General features: G+C 32.9%; 1 protein-coding gene across 1 annotated transcript in view; it reads right to left on the bottom strand.

Moving 5' to 3' along the window:
- Positions 1-18,507, bottom strand: part of Ir25a (ionotropic receptor 25a) — a 50,426-nt gene extending 31,919 nt beyond the window's left edge. The window contains exons 1-14 of the mRNA XM_080162839.1: positions 18,398-18,507; positions 17,857-17,968; positions 17,484-17,530; positions 16,916-17,015; positions 16,136-16,244; positions 15,762-15,815; positions 15,540-15,600; positions 14,825-14,921; positions 14,482-14,585; positions 14,209-14,249; positions 13,892-13,976; positions 13,349-13,447; positions 12,979-13,073; positions 12,630-12,717 (exon numbers count right to left, since the gene is read on the bottom strand). Of these exons, the coding sequence (XP_080018965.1) occupies positions 12,630-12,717; positions 12,979-13,073; positions 13,349-13,447; positions 13,892-13,976; positions 14,209-14,249; positions 14,482-14,585; positions 14,825-14,921; positions 15,540-15,600; positions 15,762-15,815; positions 16,136-16,244; positions 16,916-17,015; positions 17,484-17,530; positions 17,857-17,962 (1,086 nt within the window). The 5' untranslated portion in view covers positions 17,963-17,968; positions 18,398-18,507. The remainder of the gene's footprint in view (positions 1-12,629; positions 12,718-12,978; positions 13,074-13,348; positions 13,448-13,891; positions 13,977-14,208; positions 14,250-14,481; positions 14,586-14,824; positions 14,922-15,539; positions 15,601-15,761; positions 15,816-16,135; positions 16,245-16,915; positions 17,016-17,483; positions 17,531-17,856; positions 17,969-18,397) is intronic.
- Positions 18,508-21,765: the final 3,258 nt, after the last annotated feature.

Genomic DNA, 21,765 nt, shown 5'->3' on the forward strand with positions numbered 1-21,765 from the left:
TATGATAATATGTTATTCTAATCTGATAACTAAGTTATCATATTCATGTAAATTTTCCCACTCAAGGTTATATATCCAGTGGTAAAATATACATCTTTTCTCTTCAGCAGGGGAGACCAACTATATGCAATATACGTCGACTAAAGAGTCGATCCCTTCAAAAACACTTACATAAAAATTGCATATAGAGAGTTTTGATTCTGTATAGGCAAACAGAGTCAAACGATTGATACAGATTGTACAAAAATACGAATGTTACGAATGTTAAATACGCACCCTGATATATACAATAAAACATTTAATACAAATTGTATAAAGTATACAAATATAGCAGTACTATTAGGCAACCTATATATATATGCCTTGAATTGTGATGAGTTGATTAGTTATTAGAAACTATAACCACTCTACATACAAAAATTATGTCAAAAACTTTAATTATAACTTCGGACAGGAAACGCCCACTCAGAATTTTAGTAGTAGTGAACAATAACGATAACTTAAATTTTATCCTGAAATTGAGTCAGTTTACTATAACATATCCACAAGTGAGGAAATCACCAACCTTGTGAAGTACTACAGTTATCACATAACACGTAAGTCTTAACAGAATATTTTACAAAAGCTATAAAATGCAAACTAGATTCCGAAAGCCTATGCCTAGATCACAACGAATTCTACATGAGACCTTCGCGAACCTAGTAGAATATTGTTATAACTTGCTTACGATGATTAAAGAAATGTTATCGTTTAAAATTAGTTGTGGAATCAGCCAACCTAGTCGTATTGTACGATACGTGCATTGTCGTATACTTAGAAACACTTATAGAGACGCATACAACCATTTGGTTATACGGTATAGACAGCAAGAGTATAGAAGCCGACAGACTATAACAGACGAATTACGGGCAGTAGCACGCCAAATAGAGAATCTGAGAGACACAGTCCTCCTCATTTCTGGACATTGTACTCTCCCCACTATCCACGAAGAGTAAACTAGATTAAAACTGATTCTTATAATCTGATTTCTAACAATGACGTACGGACGTATCCTAACAATATAAAAGTTTTGCATATGATAAAACCTCTTGTACATATGTGTATTGATGTAAAATACTTATATTCTCATATATCTCTATGTAATTATTGAAAACGATAGGAAATTAATCGCATAAATCATAGTTGAGATATCAAAAAGAACATAGTAAGAAATTTTGTTATTTATAAAAGTTAGCATAAACCAAGTGAATGTAAGCTAGTCTAAGCACCTTGTAAAAATAAACTTTAATTACGTATCTAACTAAATTAAGGAACAGACAATAATACTTATAGAGTAGCTACGTAAACGGGAGTTGTACACAACAAATACTAAATCAGTAAATAACAGTGTATATGCTACTTAAAATCTCTATATTTATTTTAACAAAAGTAAATAATCTTTAGAAAAGGTATAAAATTTTTGACAAATATTTTTCTTTGGTGAAAATATAAAATTAAATCAATTTTGAAAACAGAACATAAATTTTTATTTTTACAGTATTTGAAAAACATTATGATAGTAAGAAGTTTTCTGACAATTTAACATCTTAGTTAATATAATTTGGACATAAGCTGTATATTGGCACATAATAAAACTTCGAGATTGCTAATACTATTAATTGAACGCTAAATGTTGAATTTGTACATATATAAAAGGCACATAGCCTAACAACAAGCCAACGTGAGCCAAAAATTTAACTCTACTTGTTGGAAATAAGACTTAGGTTTAAATTTAAAGGGACATAAGAACATTTTACCTTGAAACCTTAAGCTTTATGACTATCGTATTGAAATTTAAAAGGGAAACGCTATTTATTCTAAGCCTTACTAATTAAATAAAGCTTCCTTAATGAGATCATCCAATCAATGATATTACTTTAATTACTTGAATCACAAACAGTCTTTACATGAGTTTTCTTAAAAATACTTGAATAAGCATATGTAAATAACGTTGTCTAACGTCAGTCTTTCGGTCTACTTAGATATTGGTCACAAAAAAAAAAAATATATATGCTATTTACAAGTCCTCTCTATATCACAGCACAATTAAAATTCACGATTAATGCACAGGGATGGATATAAATGAAATTTAGAGAAAAGGTACTGAGGCGCGAGTTCGATTAAATATCTATATATACATAACCCTTACAAGCTAACAAGAATGAATAAACTGTGACATAAGGCTGTAATTACAGTTGTTAATATACTATTGAGAAAAGAAAAAGATTAGTTCGCTTACGAAGAAAGTAATTAAGATTGAATGAAGTTTAAATTATGGGCATAAAGAAAATACAACCTTATAATCATTTCCTTACATACTAAATATCCTTACAGACTAAACATGTATATACATAACATAATGGCAGAAGTGTAAATTAATATTTGGTTTTGTACAGTATAAAAAGTCATAATGTCTAATAACAAAAGTCTTTACTTCATAGTGATTACTATTTTGACTAGTTACATAAAAATTAGAAAATCTGTAAATTTAGTCACATGTTGTCTAAACTGGTCATTGTCTTAAAATTTGTATGTCATATTCAACCAAGCTAACAGCGCCACTTTACGGCATACGTTTAGGGAACGTGGGACCCCGACGTCGAGGGACTCCCTCAACGCCGGAATCCTCTGTCCTGTTATTATCTGAGGAATGCGTAGCCGAATTGAAGCTATTATCCGCTGATGTTATCTCTTCCAAAATGGCAGGAGTTGGAGTACGCATGGAGCGGCGCAGACGTTCCAAACTGAGAACTCGCAGTGGTGTGGGGTACTCGATCTCATCACTCACCGCATTAAATCTAATGGGCGGGAGATCGGCGTCCTCGATATCGTCAACCAGTGGGACTAAACTGGCCGCATCCTAAAATAAGAAAAGGGATATTATTAGACAATCATTTTAATAAAAAATTCACAAGAAAATGTATCAATGCTTATCCATACATGTTTGCGAGTCAATTTTTTATACATCACTAATACTTTATCCAGAATCTTAATATTGACTATTAGGAAGGAACTACACCATAGTTAAAATAAAATTATTGTCTAAAAGCATAGCTATCTGAGCTAAACAGCCTAGTCTAAGTTACGTAATTTTTGCAACAAAGAAAATAAGGATATTATAAGAGCTTATCAAACTTACCTCAGACAAATCAGCTGCAGATGGAGACTCAATGCGACTAAGGCACATAATAGAGCTCAAGGAAGAGCTGTCGCTGGATCCCTCAGCTGTCCTCTCAGAACTGACCCGATTACACCTCCCCATAGTAGTGTAGAACCGCGTCAGGGGGATTGAGTTGGTCGCCTAAAATATAATAGATTTTATTAGTTTAATCGCAACACCAACAAAGAATCTAGGAAAATCAGGAAATGAGAATGCCTAAAATCCTGTAAAGCTATATGATTAGGTAGCGATTCGACCCACTTTTATAATAGAATTAAAATCTTAGATCGGTTCAAAAATGCTTATGCAACCATACATTTTAAGATTAATATTCTACCAATAAAGAATTTTAGTTGCAAATACCTCTAGATACGTGTACAAATGTACGGCCTCTTTCTGAAAATTAATAGAAAAACTAAAGCATGGATACTTACATGTAGACGCTCTGTTTGATCAAAGATCAACGGACGGAAGCCAGGACTTCCCGACGGGGTGTCCAATCCCGCAGGCACATTACTTCCAGTAACTCGATCCTCAGTGGCAGACAGGCGGTGTACAGCAAACAGCCCGACTCTGGATCTCACTTCGGCTGGTGTCGATGGACTAGCAGAGGGAGCCTAAAACAAAAAGAAAACATTAAAGTCTTGATCTAACATTTAAAATCCCAATGAGAAACGTGCGGCACGAGCAAACTCTCAACCTTCCCAGAGGGAAATAATATTAGGTTGCTAATTAAGATTTTAGTAAATGTTAACTGGTATCTCAATTTAATTGCGGTAACCGAGCGGATTTCTCTGGCGACATAAAACGACGACAACGGTGAGCGATATATATGGAAGAGCCGAAAGTCAACGTTGAGGAAGTGAGAATAGGACAGAACAACCCTGCAACATCATGATGCTTTATTAGACAAAACGGGTGGCTAGAACAAAAAAAAAAATATACAAAACAGAAAAGAAATATACAACAGAAGAAAACTCACCTGTGTATCTGACAGAATATCATCCATCACAGAGGACGCGGCTTCATACATGCCTGTATCCGACGGCTCCACAGTTGGCGACGTAACTCCAGATCTAGTCCTGTTGGTCCTGTTACCGCAGTGAAGAAGCTCAATGGTCCTGACGCCTATATTACGGAGGCGCGTACATACATCTCTTATCCAGCGAGCCAGCGACCTGTCTGAGGTGTTGTCTAAACGTGTTAGAGTCTCAAGCCCTACAGCACCGAAGAAGACCACTATGAGAGCACATGAAAACAAGCCTAAACCCAACAACATGTTAATTAAGCCATCCATGTTGAGTGCGTCCAGACTCGTCTTCTGGTCTCTCCTCGACTCGGCAGACCCAGAATCACCTCCGGCAACATCGTCACCAATGTCACCGCAGGAGTTCCGCATCACCGAATTGAGGAGAGACCAGATGATTTGTATCGTTCTACTAAGCATCAGTGAGAGATGCTCGTTGCCAAACATCTCCCCTTGATCCCTTTCGGACTCTACAGTACTCGTACTCCCATAGTCATCGACGTCAGCAAGGCTTGGCATCCCAGACGCGTCGCTGTACACTGAACTCGAGTCGTCTAAGGAGGTTTCGAGAAGCGAGGAATTGGCAAGAGTGGCCGCAGCCGCTCTCATCGATTCCTCGAATCTTTCCTTAATATTCTGATGCGCGTCCAGGCCGTCAGGAATATACATTATGAGCGGATGTAAATTTAAAATAGAGGACTAGTGATTCTGAAAGGCAATATAGTAAAGTTAATTTTATGTAAAAGACTGTACACACGAATATTTCTTTTAGTATTTTAAGCAACTATGGTTGAGCTTCCTAACCATTAAAACTTTGATTTATCATTTAAAAATAAAATACTTTAAGTTAAAGAATATGTAATTAATCTTACATAATTCAACACTTAAAAATAGCTATCGTTAAGCTATTCAAACATTAAAACTTTGATTTATCATTTAAAAATAAAATACTTTAAGTTAAAGAATATGTAATTAATCTTACATAATTCAACACTTAAAAATAGCTATCGTTAAGCTATTCAAACATTAAAACTTTGATTTATCACTTATAAGTAAAATTTATTTTAGTTAAAGAATATGTAATTAACCTTACATGACTCAACGCTTAAAAATAGCTATCGTTAAGCTATCCAAACATTAAAACTTTGTTTTATCAGATTCAATTAAGTTAAAGAATATGTAATTAATTTTACATGATTCAACGCTTAAAAATAGCTATCGCTGAGCTATCAAAAACATCTTCATTATGATGTATCAAGCAATTAAAACTTATGTACTAGCTAAATCTGAATATTTTCAATGACGTTTTGAAAGTACTTTCGATAAAGCTAGCTAAATATAATTTTTGTAAGCGACCATTTTAAAATAAATATGGTTGAGTTACTCGTAACGTAAATAACCTATCAATTAGCGTCATTATAATTGAATTAAGTAAAAAGAAAATCTTATTTTAAAACCTATAGTAAAATTGTTTTAGAAGATTTGAGTCAGGACTCAATAAATTTTGATTATAAAAAGGGACGCTGTAATCAAAAGTTAAAACGAATAAAATGATGGAACATATCTGTATCAATATAAGTTTTGCTTACGATGAACGAATTTAACTTTTGCAGACGGAAAACGTAAACAAAACAAGGTACGTCAATTTACCTGATGATTCAGATATGTCCTATCAAAACTACAAATATTATATAAAACAAAATTGTCATAGATTGAAGATATACCCATATTGCTTCTAACCCACTTTCAATCAAAAATATAGTGATAAAGGCCTTATCGACGAAGAAAATAAGATTCTTGAGTCTTAAATAGAGGCTAACGAATGCAATAATGGGCATATCAACAATCTATAACATAAAAACATTCATATAAAACAAACGGGTTACTATATTTTATCACTTTTATATAAATTCTCTTGGAATTTAGCGGTAAAATTAAACACTCGAACGCAAGCTCCGCTCGCAAAGACAATTATTAATAAAATGAGCATAATTACTGGGCCGCCAGCTTTTTATAACCTCGCTCAAATCCAACCCCTATCACTTTTGACCGCCCAAACATAAACAAAGGGTTGACAACTTATTGTTACGTAAAATTTAATTACGGACGTCGAACGATATATTTTGTAGATATTAAGCCTAAAAGGTATACTTAACAGCGATGTAATGTAAGACATTAGTCTTTAAAATGATTAAAATTTACTCGTGTTAAAAATAAAATAAATACAGCTAATGCCAACAATGGTATAAACCATATGTACATATACAAAATATACAAACAAGGGTTACCAACTATTGTTAGTAAAATCTTATACTTATACATATATACGAGTAATGTAACCAAAGAAATTAATACGATATGTAAATACTAATTGTACTTATAAATTTTTATATAAAATATTGTTTAAATTCAGGAAACAGTTATATTTAACAGAAATAAAAATAACTAATCAATCCATTATAGGTCTATCTGTAACGAAAAGAATTTCTATAATATCCCAGGGATAAAATGATTAATAAAAGATTATTAAAATTTCTTTTGTTTAGATTACCATAGCCAGGATACCCCAAGGAACCGGTTGGAGCACGTGCACTAACTCTTTTTAGGATCTACCATGGACCCGCCTGGAGATAACCTAGATGATCATGGAGTATTGGAGCCCTACCACCACCCTACCTTGGACGGATTGCGGTTGTGTTCCTGTCAATACCTTGACGCTATAGATGTGAACAACAACATTACCACCACACCAGAGTACGATGGATTCTCAGAGAACCTGTCCATCACCATCAGGAATTTCTTGTTAAATACAGCCCTGAATACCAGAGAAGATAGTAGAGTGGAGACCGATAGTGACATTAGCTCCAGCAGCACACTATCCCTCTCTACCAATGACCTCAACCAACTCTACTATGACTTGGAAAATCACTCAATCACCTTGGACGAGAATGGCAACGAGGTAGCACAAGTGGATGCCCTTGGCTACATATCTACCTCACCCCCAACCTCAACCTACACTTCGAAAGAGAGCATTTCACCACCTAGTTCATCATCAGAAGAAGCTGAACTATCCAGAACAACCAACACAAAAACATTTATTGATGTGACAATGTTAGATAAAACTAAACCCCTCAAGAAAAGAATGTATTCTATTTGGGAGGTTTATCATCTTGTATACCCAGCTATGAAAATACGCAAGGCTTACTTTCTTAATGGAAAGCGTATTTAACTTAGCTTGGAATACATTTATAGTTTATTATATATGCCTATATACTGGGACTACTAAACTTTTTCTTTTTCTCTTTTTTCTTTTTTAACAACTTACCCCCATTGGAGATGCGACCCTCAATTTTCAAATTCTTTGAACGTACATATGAGACTTTTACAGAAATGCTTCGCATCCACAACTATCTATCTATGCTTGATATAAAGTCAACACTTTATAGAGCATATTATGAATATTTGATTGACACGTGCCCTGCAATTATCTAGTAGCACTCAGGGGCAAGACACAGTTACTTTAGCTAGGCCCAAGGCATTATTTGTATCAATTTATGCATTCATAGGCCTATCTTTACCTATATGACACCATATATGGGTAACGCTAGCCTATTCATGGTAATCTGTATGTGATTTGCTAATAGTATATGTTTATTAAAGATATTATGTTTATAGTTAATGTAATCATATAAACAACCAGTACACATATGTATGCCTACAACCATGCCTGATTTACGTCACATATTAACACACAGATATTTAATTGCACAGACAAACACTAAAATCCTGGTCCAGAGCTAATGTTATAGCATGTACCTCTTGAATTTATTCAGTTATTTATTAACTCTCCTACCATCAACTTCTCTTTCTGGCTTTAAAAGGTAATGACTTAGTTGTTTGGCATGCATTGTAGTTTAAATTTAGGCCCCTTAGTACTTAGCATGAATTGAGCTCAGGCCTTATGTTAGAACTCTAACACTTAGCACAATTCACTGCTTGGGACTTAGGGCACATTTCTGTCCTACTCTACTTATAATTTTAACACTTATCCTGTAAATATTTTCATACTTAACTTATGCACTTGTAATATAAATACACTTTATAAAAACATTTTCCTTCCTTAATACTTAATATACTTATATAATTCTGATCGAATATCAAAACCAACCATTTATTCTTAGGTTAAAGCAACATAATACTTCGCGTGGGTCTTTTGTTGAGCTTCCACCAGCTCAACCAAATTCGTATTATACTTGTGGGAATAGAGGGTTAAGCATTCTAAACAAACGAACCGACGATGAGAATGTCTATGTGTATTGCATTAAAATTAGGTTTTAGTAGTACTCATAGAAGAGCGGTCTCCATACCTAAATATGGACAAACGCCCCATTCGCACACACAAATAGATAATACTGTTTAAGGACATACTTAAATTTTTAGGACTTGTTTATAGAGATGCTTTGCTTATAACATTGTACCTTGTTGTAATAGGAATCAGTTTTTCAAAAAATCTGAAGAATCGGATAATTTGTTATCAAAAAAGTTAAAAATCGACATGTTTCAAATGGATGTATGGACATTCTGGTATTATTTATAGGGTTGCTACGCTTTCTAAATTGTACCTAACTATTACAGGAATCATCATGCAAAGTTTGGAATCGATAGGACAATTCTAACCTGTTTAAATTAACGAAAAGAGCTAACTCTCTGTGACTGAGGTACGGACGGACGTACGGACGGACCGACCGTAATCATAGAAAAGCTTTGCTTTAAAAAAAAATAAAATTATGTAAATGTCAAACTACGGACCACCCCTACACGGTGCAGATACCCTCCGTGATGTAACTTAAAATCTTTCTTGCACGTTCGCACCATATCAATAACATCTTCTTTCAGGAAAGCTAATTTTCTCTTTGTTAGTCATCTGAAATTAATATTTTTTTTAGTATTTATAGGCTTAACTGAAAGGCAAAAATATTAATTTGGAACTAATATAAATACCAATGGAATTATTACCTACTGCTACCTAGTTAAACAAGGATGACAACATCCATAAAAGCGAAGCACTGAAACGGTAGGACAAACGGACATTAACACTTGTATAGTGTCTGAACTGAATAATCAGAATATAGAAGTATAAGATTCGAAGCAAAATTGTAAGTAAATTTGTTGATAAACTGCTTGATACAGCATAATGTTTATGGACATACTTACACTTTTAGGACTTGATTATAGAGTTGCTTCGCTTATAATATTGTTCTTTGTTGTTCCAGGAATCAATATACCAAAAATCAGATCAAACGGATAATTAGATCACATAAAAATTTGTGGTTAAAAAAGTAGAAAAATCAACATGTTTAAAATGGACGTACGGACATTCTGGTAATGATTATAGAGTTGCTACGCTTTCTAAATTGTACCTTACTACTACAGGAATCATCATGCAAAGTTTGAAATCGATAGGACAATTCTAACATGCCTAAATTAACGAATAAAATCTATCTATCTCGGACGGACGGACGGACGTACGGACCGACGGACGTACGGACCGACCCTAATTATAGAAAAGCTTCGCTTTTAAAAACCATAACTGGAAATTACTTTTGGATATAGTCCCTTTCGTAACATCGCATCATATGGGGCGATTCTTCGTATTTTTCACAGTAGCTTTTTTCCTATTTATAGCCCCTGCGAGAGGCTCTATACCAACGGGCCATTACCTAACCCTGTGGGGCAATCATCTAACCCAATATAACCTAACCTAACCTAGCCTAACCTGAAATAACCTATAAAAAGCCATTTTAAAATACGAAGAATAGCCCCATATGGGGCGATGTTACGTAAGGGACTATTCACTATTCCCTTACTTTTCTCAAAATTAGGTACCTAATAAGAATGAAATGATAACCGAAAAGCAATCTTCTAACTGTTAATAATTAGTGGCAAAGGTACAGTATGATTAAAAATGTCAATCTGTATGTCTTTCCCTTCCTAACATTCCATTAATTACAACATATTTTCTTAATTTTTAAATTTCTATGCTTTGGTAGTTGTCAACTTTGTTTTGATAAAAAATGTATATATACCGTAACCATTTTGTTGTTCTCCTGGAAACCTAGGCAGTATCACATTTTCTGCTTGTTTGCATTTTATTAAAGATTTCATCTGAAAAATATTAAAGATTCTTATAGAGTTGCTTCGTTTTCCAAGTCATACCTAATTGTTATAGAAATCATCATGTAAAGTTTGAAATTGATAGGACAATTCTAATCTGTTTAATTTAACAAAATGAGCTAACCGTAATGGACAGACGTACGGACAGACCGACCCTTAAATTATAAAAAGCTTCGCTTTTAAAATTTTTATAAAATCATCACTAGACTAAATTTTATCTTGTAATGTAATGCCCTCTAAAATGGAGAACTATATCAACATACAAAAAACGTATTACTATATATAAAAGGATACAAATATTATATTATATCTTGTCAATAAAACATTTGAAAAAGGAAACCAAAAATCGCCACGTGTCACTAAATTTTTATTCAGAAATGTGTGTGTATATTGAGACGCTTGTTTGTGTATGTATTTCTTTCTAATATTGCCATACACTGAGCTATAATCAACAGCAGAAAATATATTCTATTAGCGTAGCTACTTTATAACTCATTTATTTTAATTTTAATTATTAATTTTAAAAAAATAAATACAATAATTTCTATAATCATAACTGCAAACAAATATTCCATAATTATTTTTTCATTATGATTTTAAAACAATTAAAGTAAAAATTTTCTGTCTGTTTGTTTATTGTTTACATTTTTATTATTGCGCTAGTTAGCATAAGAATGCCCCGTCATGTTGCATGATTTCTCGTGACGTCATTCATATTTTAGTCCCCAAAGTCAGTCAGAAACTGCTAAATTCATGCACATTCCCTTTAAGCCAGTCCCCAAAGTCTGAGACTCCTAAAATATGAATATTCGATCCATTGTCCCCTCCCTTCCTCCCTGCAAAAGACTTCTCTGAAGCATTTTCATTTCTACTCTTTTCCAAATTTTTGTTCTCTTTGTAATTATTTTAGGATAATTCTATTTAAAATGATGGTCCAGAACAAAAAGAAAGAATATTTTTAAAAATTTTCTATTATAAAATGCACTTTTGCCCTGTTGAATATTTTGAATGCAAACAATATAAACAGGGGCGTCCAAGCTTTTTATATTGGGGGGGGGGGGGTAATTCGGTTTTGGGGGGGGTCGCAAATTTTTTTTACCCCCCCCAAAATTTGCTTTGGGGGGGTAATTACCCCCCCTAAAATCTGTTGGCAGGGGTAAAATTTGTTTACCCCCCCCCAAAATTTACCCCCGGGGTAAAATTTTTGGGGGGGGTAATTTAAATTTTATAAAAAATTTAGTATTAAAAATGCGCGCGAAGCTTGCAAAAAATTTTTTTGTTAGAGATTTTCTATTTTGGGGGGGGTAAATACCCCCTCCTAAATGGTTGGGGGTGCCTACGGCACCCCCAGGGTAGGGGTAAATTTTAAATGGGGGTGGTAAAATGAAAAAAATGTTGGAGGTGCCTACGGTACCCCCAAATTCGTTTGGGGGGGGGGGGTAATCGCCCCATTACCCCCCCCCCCTTGGACGCCTATGAATATAAAATCTTTTATGGTGAAAATGCTTTCATAAACATAAAAACTGAACCTTTTATATGCAAATTTATCACACACACATTTATCTATCATTGTAGACTAAAACCACAGTACATTGGCAAAACAAAAAATCGTATTTGTGATAGATTTAATGCCCATAACAGTTCCATTAAACCAAATTCAACCCAATCCAATCTCAATATTTGCTACTAGCTAAAAAACCTTCAAACTTCAAAAACAAATCAAAATTTGAATGTATTAACGATTTATACATTATACATTCAAAGTTTTAATTTTTCAAATTTTGATTTTTTTTTTTGGAAGTTTGAAGGTTTTTTAGCTAGTAGCAAATATTGAGATAGGATTGGGAAACACCTAGGAAAATGTGTTCACATTCGGAAACTAATTTCAGTTCAACGGATCAATAGCTTTTAAAACTATAAGAAAATGTATTTATAATAACATATTTAAAATCTTTTATTATCTATCTTTACCTAAAACCCGCGGTATTAGCGTAATTGGTAACGTATCAGTGAGGTGTCGTGTTCGAATCAGGACCACACCGTATCATACTATAGACATTAAAAATAATTCCTACTGCTGCTCTTTCAGACACGTGGCATTAATATAAAGGCAGGGGGAAAGCCTTTGCCCATTAACAGGCGCAACTCATTTTCATGCATAGATAGGACCTCCAGACAAAGGTTGTGCAATCAAGGAGTTGGTTGTTAATTGGGTGAAGCTATATTTACCTGTAATTTACTCCTGAAATCTACAGGTGCCGCAGGTTCTGTAGAGTCATTGCATTTTCGTGCTTGGACACCCGCCAATAACCCTGACCTATTAAATATGCAGTTTTAATTACAAAGCCTGCGATGTTTTCAACTCAGGTTAGGTTAGGTGCCCCATAGGCCTTGCAAGTATAGCCCCCCCCCCCCACCCAACCCACAGGGATTAGGCATAGGGAAAAAATAAACACCCCTCTTTATTTTCAATTTTTATCAAAAATTAGGAAGGGGGGTTTCAAACGCACTTATAGGGACATCACCGCATGAATTTTTGACATTTTCTATTATTCTCAGCAGAATGGAATTAACTTACTTGCGAAGTTCATCAACAGCATGAACGGAATTGACGATGGTATCAAAATAGAATCCAGCCTCAATTGCAGGTTTCATAGTTAGTCCATATGACTTCTGTTTTTATTAAAGATGCATTATTGAAAATAAAAGGTTACCACCTTTCCAGGGATGAGTGATAATACTAGTACCCAAAATTTTATAACTAGTTCTTTCAATTCATCTTTAAAACTTGATTGATTTGATCAAGCTAGTAGTGTCCAATAAATGACCATATACATCAATGTATCGTCCATTGTCTTATCCCTTAAGATCCTTGCACCTATCCCATTCAATGATATCAACAATGTAAGTTAAGTTTTTTTTTCTCAAAATATTTATGAATCTTTTCCCTGAAGACTTTTGAGTGAGCTTTTAGAGTCGGGTAGAGGGTAGAAATATGTTAGCTTCATATTGTTACAGCAGCTAGGATCAAATTCAGTCTGTGTCTCCTATAACATGAAATTATAAGAAAGTATTACAATGGAATTATAACAAAGAGAACATAGGTTTAAATATGTTATTGAATTCTGATATTTTAAAAAATAATGTTTTTTTAAGGGCTTATCAGCAGAGTCGGCCGCCTATAAGAGTCAGGGAAATCGACCTTTTACAATACTAAAAATCAGCTATAAATCTAAACCTGACCCAAAATAGCAACAAAAAAAAATTTAGAAGGCTTAGTCTCGGCTGACGCGCAGCTGCCAAGCCCTGTTTTTTATTAATTACATTTAGATCTCGCTAACCAATAAAATTATCGAGTTCTCGATTGTTGGTAAGCTTCACATAGCCCCTATTGTGGTTTTAGTCTATATTTCTGCTCGTTCCTTTCCTCTACAAATACAGAACCGCTAGATGCATGGGGCGAAGCCACTAGTAATAAAAAAAACTCCTACCATGGTGCCAGCAAACCAAGAATATTTTTCTCCATACATCTTCAATGAATCAGCAACTTTAAACACCATCTTTAGAGTTTCTGAGCTAAAATTAAGAAAAGGAAATATTTTAAACGAAAAAACTAGCTTGATTCCAATTTTCAGTTATAAACAACAAAACATAAAAAGATAATTGAAAATCTATGATTTTGAATGATATATAGATATTATGTAATTGTTTTTTTGTGCTAAAATTTCTGTAATTAAATAAAGACTTTTTTATGTAACTATTAATCATTTAGAAAAATAAAGTATGCTTAAATAAAACATATATTTACCTTCCAAGAATAAAATAATTATAGATACTAACAGATTCTAGCCTAAATCATTTTAAACTTAATATTTTTTTACTATTACTTTAAAAAGAATTTGTAACAAGTATGACATCATAAGAAGCAAAGCACAAAAATTCATTGATTGACAAACAGACAGTGAATTTCTAAGATAATGTTCAGTATCCCTAAAAAAGAAGGAAGAAGAACATTACTTTGATTATTTTCACTTGATAAAACTTAATTATATTAAATACTACAAATAAAGTTAAAAATGTTCCTCATCAGTTGATCTTTAATTTCTTGGTTTGTTGTGGCCAAAGATTTGATTACATGTCTCACTGGCATGTTCAACAATAAAGTTCTCAGCTTTGAAGATAAATCTAAATAATAAAAATCAGTTTACATCAATTAATCTAAACTAATAAATCAATAGTAATCTATCTTGAATAATAGGCGAGTAATTACGTTTCCCTCTTATCACTACGGACTAACGGATGGATGGACTGACTTACAAAGTGAATTATATAGTATCTTGATTACTAAGGATAAAGTGAGTTACAGAGTAGCTTTAGGTCACATTAAATACAAGGGGAAGTAGATACATGATTATAAAAATTACCAAAAGATTCATCATATAAAATTCCAGCGTTTGTTAGATTCATATTTTGTGCCAGAGTTCGCAAGATCTCAGGATAAATGTCTCCAGGGGGATAAATCTGTAAAAGAAAAACAAGGATGATTGCAATAATCACAATTTCTATTAATTAACAGAAAAGAAAGTTCGAACATTTTTTACTTACATTGTAACTTAGCTTTAAAAAATATTATTAAAAAAGAAGAAGCGTTTTACTTTTTATTTATTGTAGATTTACATTCAACGACCTTTCATGACAAAGTTCACTCACAGGGTTATATCAAATGCCATGTACACATCCAAATGTACGTTTTAAGTTCAATGTACTTATTTCAAGTAGAGGGATTGGGATAACATAAATAGTAAGAATTTTAGGCTTAATCACAGTAAAGTAAAGAGGTAGTAAAATTTTTATTTAAATTGCATAATAAAACACATAGTATTAATGTACATAGAAATTAGATATTTTATTAAGTTTTTGATATTTTAGTAATTATATTAATTAAAATCAATTAAAATTGGTAAATCCTACATGCTAAATTTTCTGGATTGTTCTTATGCTGATGTAGATACACACCTCCTCATAAAGAAAAAAAACCCACTCTTGGGGCATAACACATACCTCCTAACCCCCAATCCAAGCCCAAAAAGGCCTCTTAAAGTTATTGAAGGAGCTACTAAATTAAATACAAAATAATACCTGAACAACTTGCTGATGAATTGCTGTGTTATCCTCACTTGTGTCCATCATATCTTTCATTCTAATAATAAGAATAAATTTAAAATATAATTTTATGTTCTGTATAATAAGATTAAATAAAAATTAAGATTCATTGATTGTTCAATAAGCAATCCAGTCATGTAATACTACTTATACATCACGTATAAGTATATGGTGTTTGAATAAATACAAAGCTCTTACCCCATTTCACTGTAACCAGGAGATGTTATCACACTTGGAATTCCAATGGACTTGCTAAAATTTAGTTTAGACTTTGAGAAAATGAAAAAACATAGGCGTCTAAAAAAATAGGTATTTGGATAACTATGGTTAATTGGTATCACCAGTACAATATTCATTCCTTTAAAATCATATTTAAAGGAACAATCTACATTATTTTGGCAAAAGGTCTGTAAAACATAAAAAAATGTTTGATTATGCTTTAGAATTTTTTTTCTTTATAGTCATGGGTTAATCTAGTCTTTTTGAACCCATGCAATTTTCTCAGAATTAAACCCCTTTAAAAGCTATGTAGGTAGTTAGAAAGATATTTTCATGCAAATTCTAAACAATTCCTGAGATCCATGATAAAATGATCTTCCATTCCATGCTGAAGATCAGCCAGGTATGCAAACAGATGAGGACTTTCACCATTATCCACAAGTGCATCCAGCTCAGAACATACTAGAAAAATATCGCTTAATTTATGAATGGTACCTTGAATTTTGTAAAGTAATTAAAAAGTAATTTGTGACATCTCAATTGATCAAGATGAGTTAGAAAATTGGCGTATTTAATTTAATATCTAGAGTTTTAGGTTTAATGTTACTTCTCTTAAGTTATCAATTATTTTATGTATGTCCTTTGTACAGAACAGAAAGTACTAACCTTCAATTTGTAAATAAAATATGTTATTATACAAATACATTTTCCAAATATATGAGAGTGCAAAATATTTTACCAATGTCTATATTGATTCAGTGTAATCCTGAAGTGAAAATATTTGTACTGCAAAGTGTGCAAACAAACACCAAAACCTTAGACTTTATCATACTTGTTCAAATTATTCATTTTACAATGTGGGAACAGACACTTCAAATTAGAATACCCCTTCAAAAAAGGATTTTTAGTTGTAGAGGGTTAAAATGAGGGGTTTGAATGATTGTGGGGGGTAATCTAATGATTTTTTAAAGTTTTGAAAGGGGTTTCAAAGTTTGAGGGGGGTAAACACCACTTTACACCTACCCTTGGACATCTTTGATTTCAAGTCTTAATTTAAATCTAAATTTTACACAATATTTTAAGCTGGAAAATTGACAGTTTTGCATGGACATGTATGAGATGTGCAGGTGTACCTGTTGTAGAAATATCTTGTTCAGGGTCAACAATTATCATCTTATTTACTCCAATTTTTACTTTTGCTGAACTACTCTCTGATACAAATTTAAGAGCAACCTAAGAAAGTTTAAACTTCTTATAAGAATATGGCTGTAGACAGGTAAACAGAATGAATTGCTTCTGAAGTATTAAAAAACTCCAGTAAGGTAAAGAAGAAATCATATATTGAAATAAGGGGGATGTATTTACCCCCCAATGACTAAACCACTGCAGGGGTCCCTAACCCTGCGGGGCCTATAGCTGAGATCTCTATTCCTGTGGGCCTATTCAGTACCAAATATAACCTAACCTAATGTAACCTAAAGTAAGAATAATAAAAAATACTCCCTCCACTCTCATTTCAAAAGAGGTTTTGTACTCGTTGGAGCACAGTATTTCTAAGATAAGTTTATTTTAAACTATATATATTTTAAAATCTTAATGGAGAAAGCTTAATCTTTAAGACAATCTTTAATTTCAGACCTAATCTATCTTGTCGTAGATTCTATCATTAATTTACAAATTGGAATGTTTAGATTTATTTACCTCAGCGGCATTCTTAGCAACCATGTTTTTAGAGTCAGTCACAATAACTAAACAAAAATATGACAATCATATTTCTTTTTATAGAAATTGAATGAGTTATGAAAAAAGAACTTATTTTCCAGGCTTACAAACCAATTTAATATCCGCTGGATTACAACTGGTTCTTGGACATACTGAAAAATCATATATAGCATTATTTTACTGACAATTTTCCACAGTAATAAAATAAAAATTTTAAAATTAATACTAGTTTTGTTAGCCCGGAACTTCGACAACTCAGGACTAACAAAACTTTTTAAAGCGGAAAGCTGTCAATAATACGATGCGATAAATAACTTTTCCAAACTTAAAACTTAATTTCGATAATACTTACAAACATTGACAGAATCTGTATCTTGTGTGTGGACCATGTTGACGGCTAAGATCACCAGAACAGCAGAGACAAGGGGTAATCCCAGCTTTACCGTAACCACACACATCTTTAGCTAATAAAACAAAACCTATTATTTTTCATTTAAATCAAGACTATTACGTGTATAGAAAATTGTAAATATTAACAAACAAACAGTTCGACCTAATCGGAGGTTCTGGGAAACTTTATAACTATTTTGTTGGAAGGTACTCCCTCCCCCGAATTTTTTTTTTGGGGGTGGGGATATCCACTCCTCCAAGTACCCATAAAGGCCACTAGGGGCATAGCCGCAAGTCAGTAACAAAGTTTCCAAATTGCCAAAAGGTAAATATCCTTTTCAAAATTACAAGGACTAAATACCATTCAATTTGAACTTCGACATTGAATAGCTGATTCATTTCAGCTAGATTGAAACCCTTAGGGCAAACAAAACGGGAATAAATATTTTCATATACCCATCTGCGGACAATTGTCCATAAAATGATGAAAAAAATAAGCAAACCTTATTTTTCCTTTTCTACTGTCCTGAATTGTGACCTGTCTCTTTCTACATCCTGTGAAAACTGATGGTAGAAATGCTTCTACCTATCATGATATATCCTTTTTATATTCACATATACATAATATATATGAATTGTATATTAAAATGTCACTTTATAATGTATGTATCACCAATAGGTCGCACAAATGTTGCCTGCTCTCGGAGGGATAATAATAGTCTTATCATATAAAATAGTGAGGTTTTTTTGTCTATAGCTTAAGATCTCAATAATTACTGATTTAATTCTCCTTTTGGAGAAGCTTAACATATATATACCGGGATGGAATTTAGCTGTTATATTTTTAGATTTAATTATCGGGTTGTTTTAAGGCTATTTTTCTGCCCATTCCATACCCTTTTATATACAGAATCTCCTTGATACTAGTTGCGCAACCGCTAGTACAGTACATATCATATAATATAAGACCTCTTAAACGAAAGGTTTTGTTTTTACTTGTAGAGGATAATATTTCGACCAAAGATAAAATACAAAAACTGTAATTTTCTTGTTTATTAGTGACTTAAAAAGTTAAAACGTAAATATCATAAAACAAATGAAATATCATACGTTTAATAATTGTTTTCTCTCTATTTATTAAAAAAATATTTTGAGTCCCACCAGAATAAAACTTTTTATTGGAACCTTGTTAAATAATTAATTAAGTTTATCTCATATATTTAAATGAAAAATAATCAATAGGCTAATTAATTATTAAATATGTAATAATAATAATTAAAAAAAAAACATATATAATACCATTAGAAAGTAAATTTTTGTTTTTATAAATATTATATCAATGATTATTTTTAAAAATTGTTTTCATATCTTATTGTATATTAAATTTAAAAGGATATTTTAGAATCAAGGCTTTTAAATATTAACAAGGAAATATTATAAAAGCATAATAATTTTATAATTGCTTTTACATACATAAGTAATTAAAATATTCGATGAGGTTAATTTGTAAAACTTGTACATATTGTTTATGTACTTTCCTTTTTTTGTTCTGGTACAATTTATGTTCCTTATTATAGTACCTGAGCCTTTTAACCTTTTATTTCCATTTTTGAACATCAGGCCTGGCTTACGTTCAAGTTTTTTTAATTTGAGGTAGATTAAATGAGGTGTTCAAAGGTTTGAGGGGGTAATCTGGTATATTTATAAAAAAATTTAGGGGGGCAAGATAAGTAATTTCTAAGTTTGAGATGGGTAAACACCCCTTTGTCCTCTACCCGCATTCTTGGAAGTATATGCCTGGCTTCAAAAATTGGTTATTGTTAAATTGCTTTACTGATAGACTGGCCAAATACAGGAATTGTAGTTTGATGTGTTTATGAACATAAGTATGATCATTTTCATGTATTTTTGATATGCCGTACAAAAAGTTGAAATATTTGTGGTTGTCCATTGCAAAGTTGTAAATGGCAAATGAAGAGTTATCTGTTTATGACATTTGAATAGTCAAATATTCTGACATTTCTGATCAACATACACACACACACAGACGGACAAATAGATAAACAGATAGACAGACAAACGTCATATGTGCAAAGAAAACTTTGTCAGACGAATTTCAAAAAGATTTTCTTTCCCTCTATTCTTGTATTTAAAAAATATAAGTATGAGTTTAGCTTAGAATTGTAATCTATAATACAAAGTAGAATGATGTCTGTCCGTCCGTCCGTCCGTCTGTCTGTCCGTCTGAAGCTTAAGTTCTCGGTAACCACTGAACCGATTGGATTCTACTCTTCAGGGTATATACCTATTGGTCCTGCGGTGGTTTTAAGCTATTTTCTTGGGGGGTGGGACACCCCCAACCCCCCCAAAAACAAAAAAAATCCCCCCCCCCATTTTTTTTTTTTTTTTTTTTACAAATTTTACGAATTTTATGAATTTTACGAATTTTACGAATTTTACGAAATTTACGATTTTTACGAATTTCGCGAATTTAATCGCAAAATGTTTTCCTGCTGGGTAGGTGCGAAAATTTGTGATCCGTTCTGCTGGGTAAGTAATAGAAGATGTAATTATACCTCTTGGGGCAAAGCCCCTAGAGGCTTGGGGCGAAGCCACTAGTCTATAATACAAAGTAGAACGATGTCTGTCCGTCTGTCTGTCCGTCTGTCTGTCCGTCTGTCTGTCCGTCTGTCCGTCTGTCTGTCCGTCTGAAGCTTAAGATCTCGGTAACCGCTGAACCGAATGGGCTCTACTCTTCAGGGAATATACCTACTGGTCCTGAGGTGGTTTTAAGATATTTTCTTGGGGGGTGGGACACCCCCAACCCCCCAAAAAAAGAAAAATATCCCTCCCCCAAAAATTTTTTTCTTTTTCTTTTAAAACTAAAATTAAAATAGTGGGGTCGACTAACCCCCCCCCCAAAAAAAAAAAAAAATCCCCCCCACCAAAAAAATTGGTTTGATCAAACCTCATGGGGCAAAGCCCCTAGAGGCTAGGGGCGATCCGCTAGTAGAATAAATAGTACCTATTTGTTCAACTGAAATTTTTTTTTCTTCAAAGCCTTATCCTTAAATAAAAGTAAAAGGATCTATGTCAGTGTGTTTTTTGTACTAAAGAATTTCGCTAACCGCTAAATCGACAGGGTTCTCCTTTAAAATGTAGCTTCTCATAGGTCCCGGGAATGTTTGTTACTATTTTGCTAAATGGTTCCATCATCCTCCCATGAGAAATCACCACAAGAAAAAAAATAACCTCCTCCCCACTATTTTTTTACTTTTTCTTTTAAAACTAAAATTGTGGGGTGGGGCATTTCTCTCCACCCTCAGATGCCCAAAGAGAAAAATAGGGGCGTAGCCGGTAGGTTTTAATAGATACACATATGTCCTTGTTTTTAATCAAAACTTCTGTATAAACTAAAAAGCTGTCTTTTTCGTGGAGAATTTTTGATTGAATTTCTTAAAAATAGTTTTAACATTTCCAACTTTCTGTCCGTGGGAAAGTTGGAAAGTAGTTTCGCAGATCTTAACATGAAAATATTGCACTCAATCAAATATTGAATTTATATAAATATATGTAATTTGATCAATCAAGGGAAAGGTCACTTCAGGATAAAATTACCCCTCTCTTAATATTTGCATGCTACTTAACGCATACTTTTGTTATCTGAAGCCAATCTGTTTTTAAGTAAAATGAGAATCTCTTAAATAAATTTGTCTAGGACAGTTTATTTTCAGGATCTGGGTTAAGTGCTTAAAAGTTGAACAATTTATCCTTGCAATAAAATGAGGAAGGTAGGGTACAATGGACTGTAAATTATACTTGTACCTAATTCATTGCCTTATCAACTCTAAAGACTTTTATACATATAAAA

This window comes from Acartia tonsa, chromosome 1 (assembly GCF_053477335.1).
Source record: "Acartia tonsa isolate MP-2025a chromosome 1, ASM5347733v1, whole genome shotgun sequence".
In the NCBI taxonomy this organism is placed as follows: Eukaryota; Metazoa; Arthropoda; class Copepoda; order Calanoida; family Acartiidae; genus Acartia; species Acartia tonsa.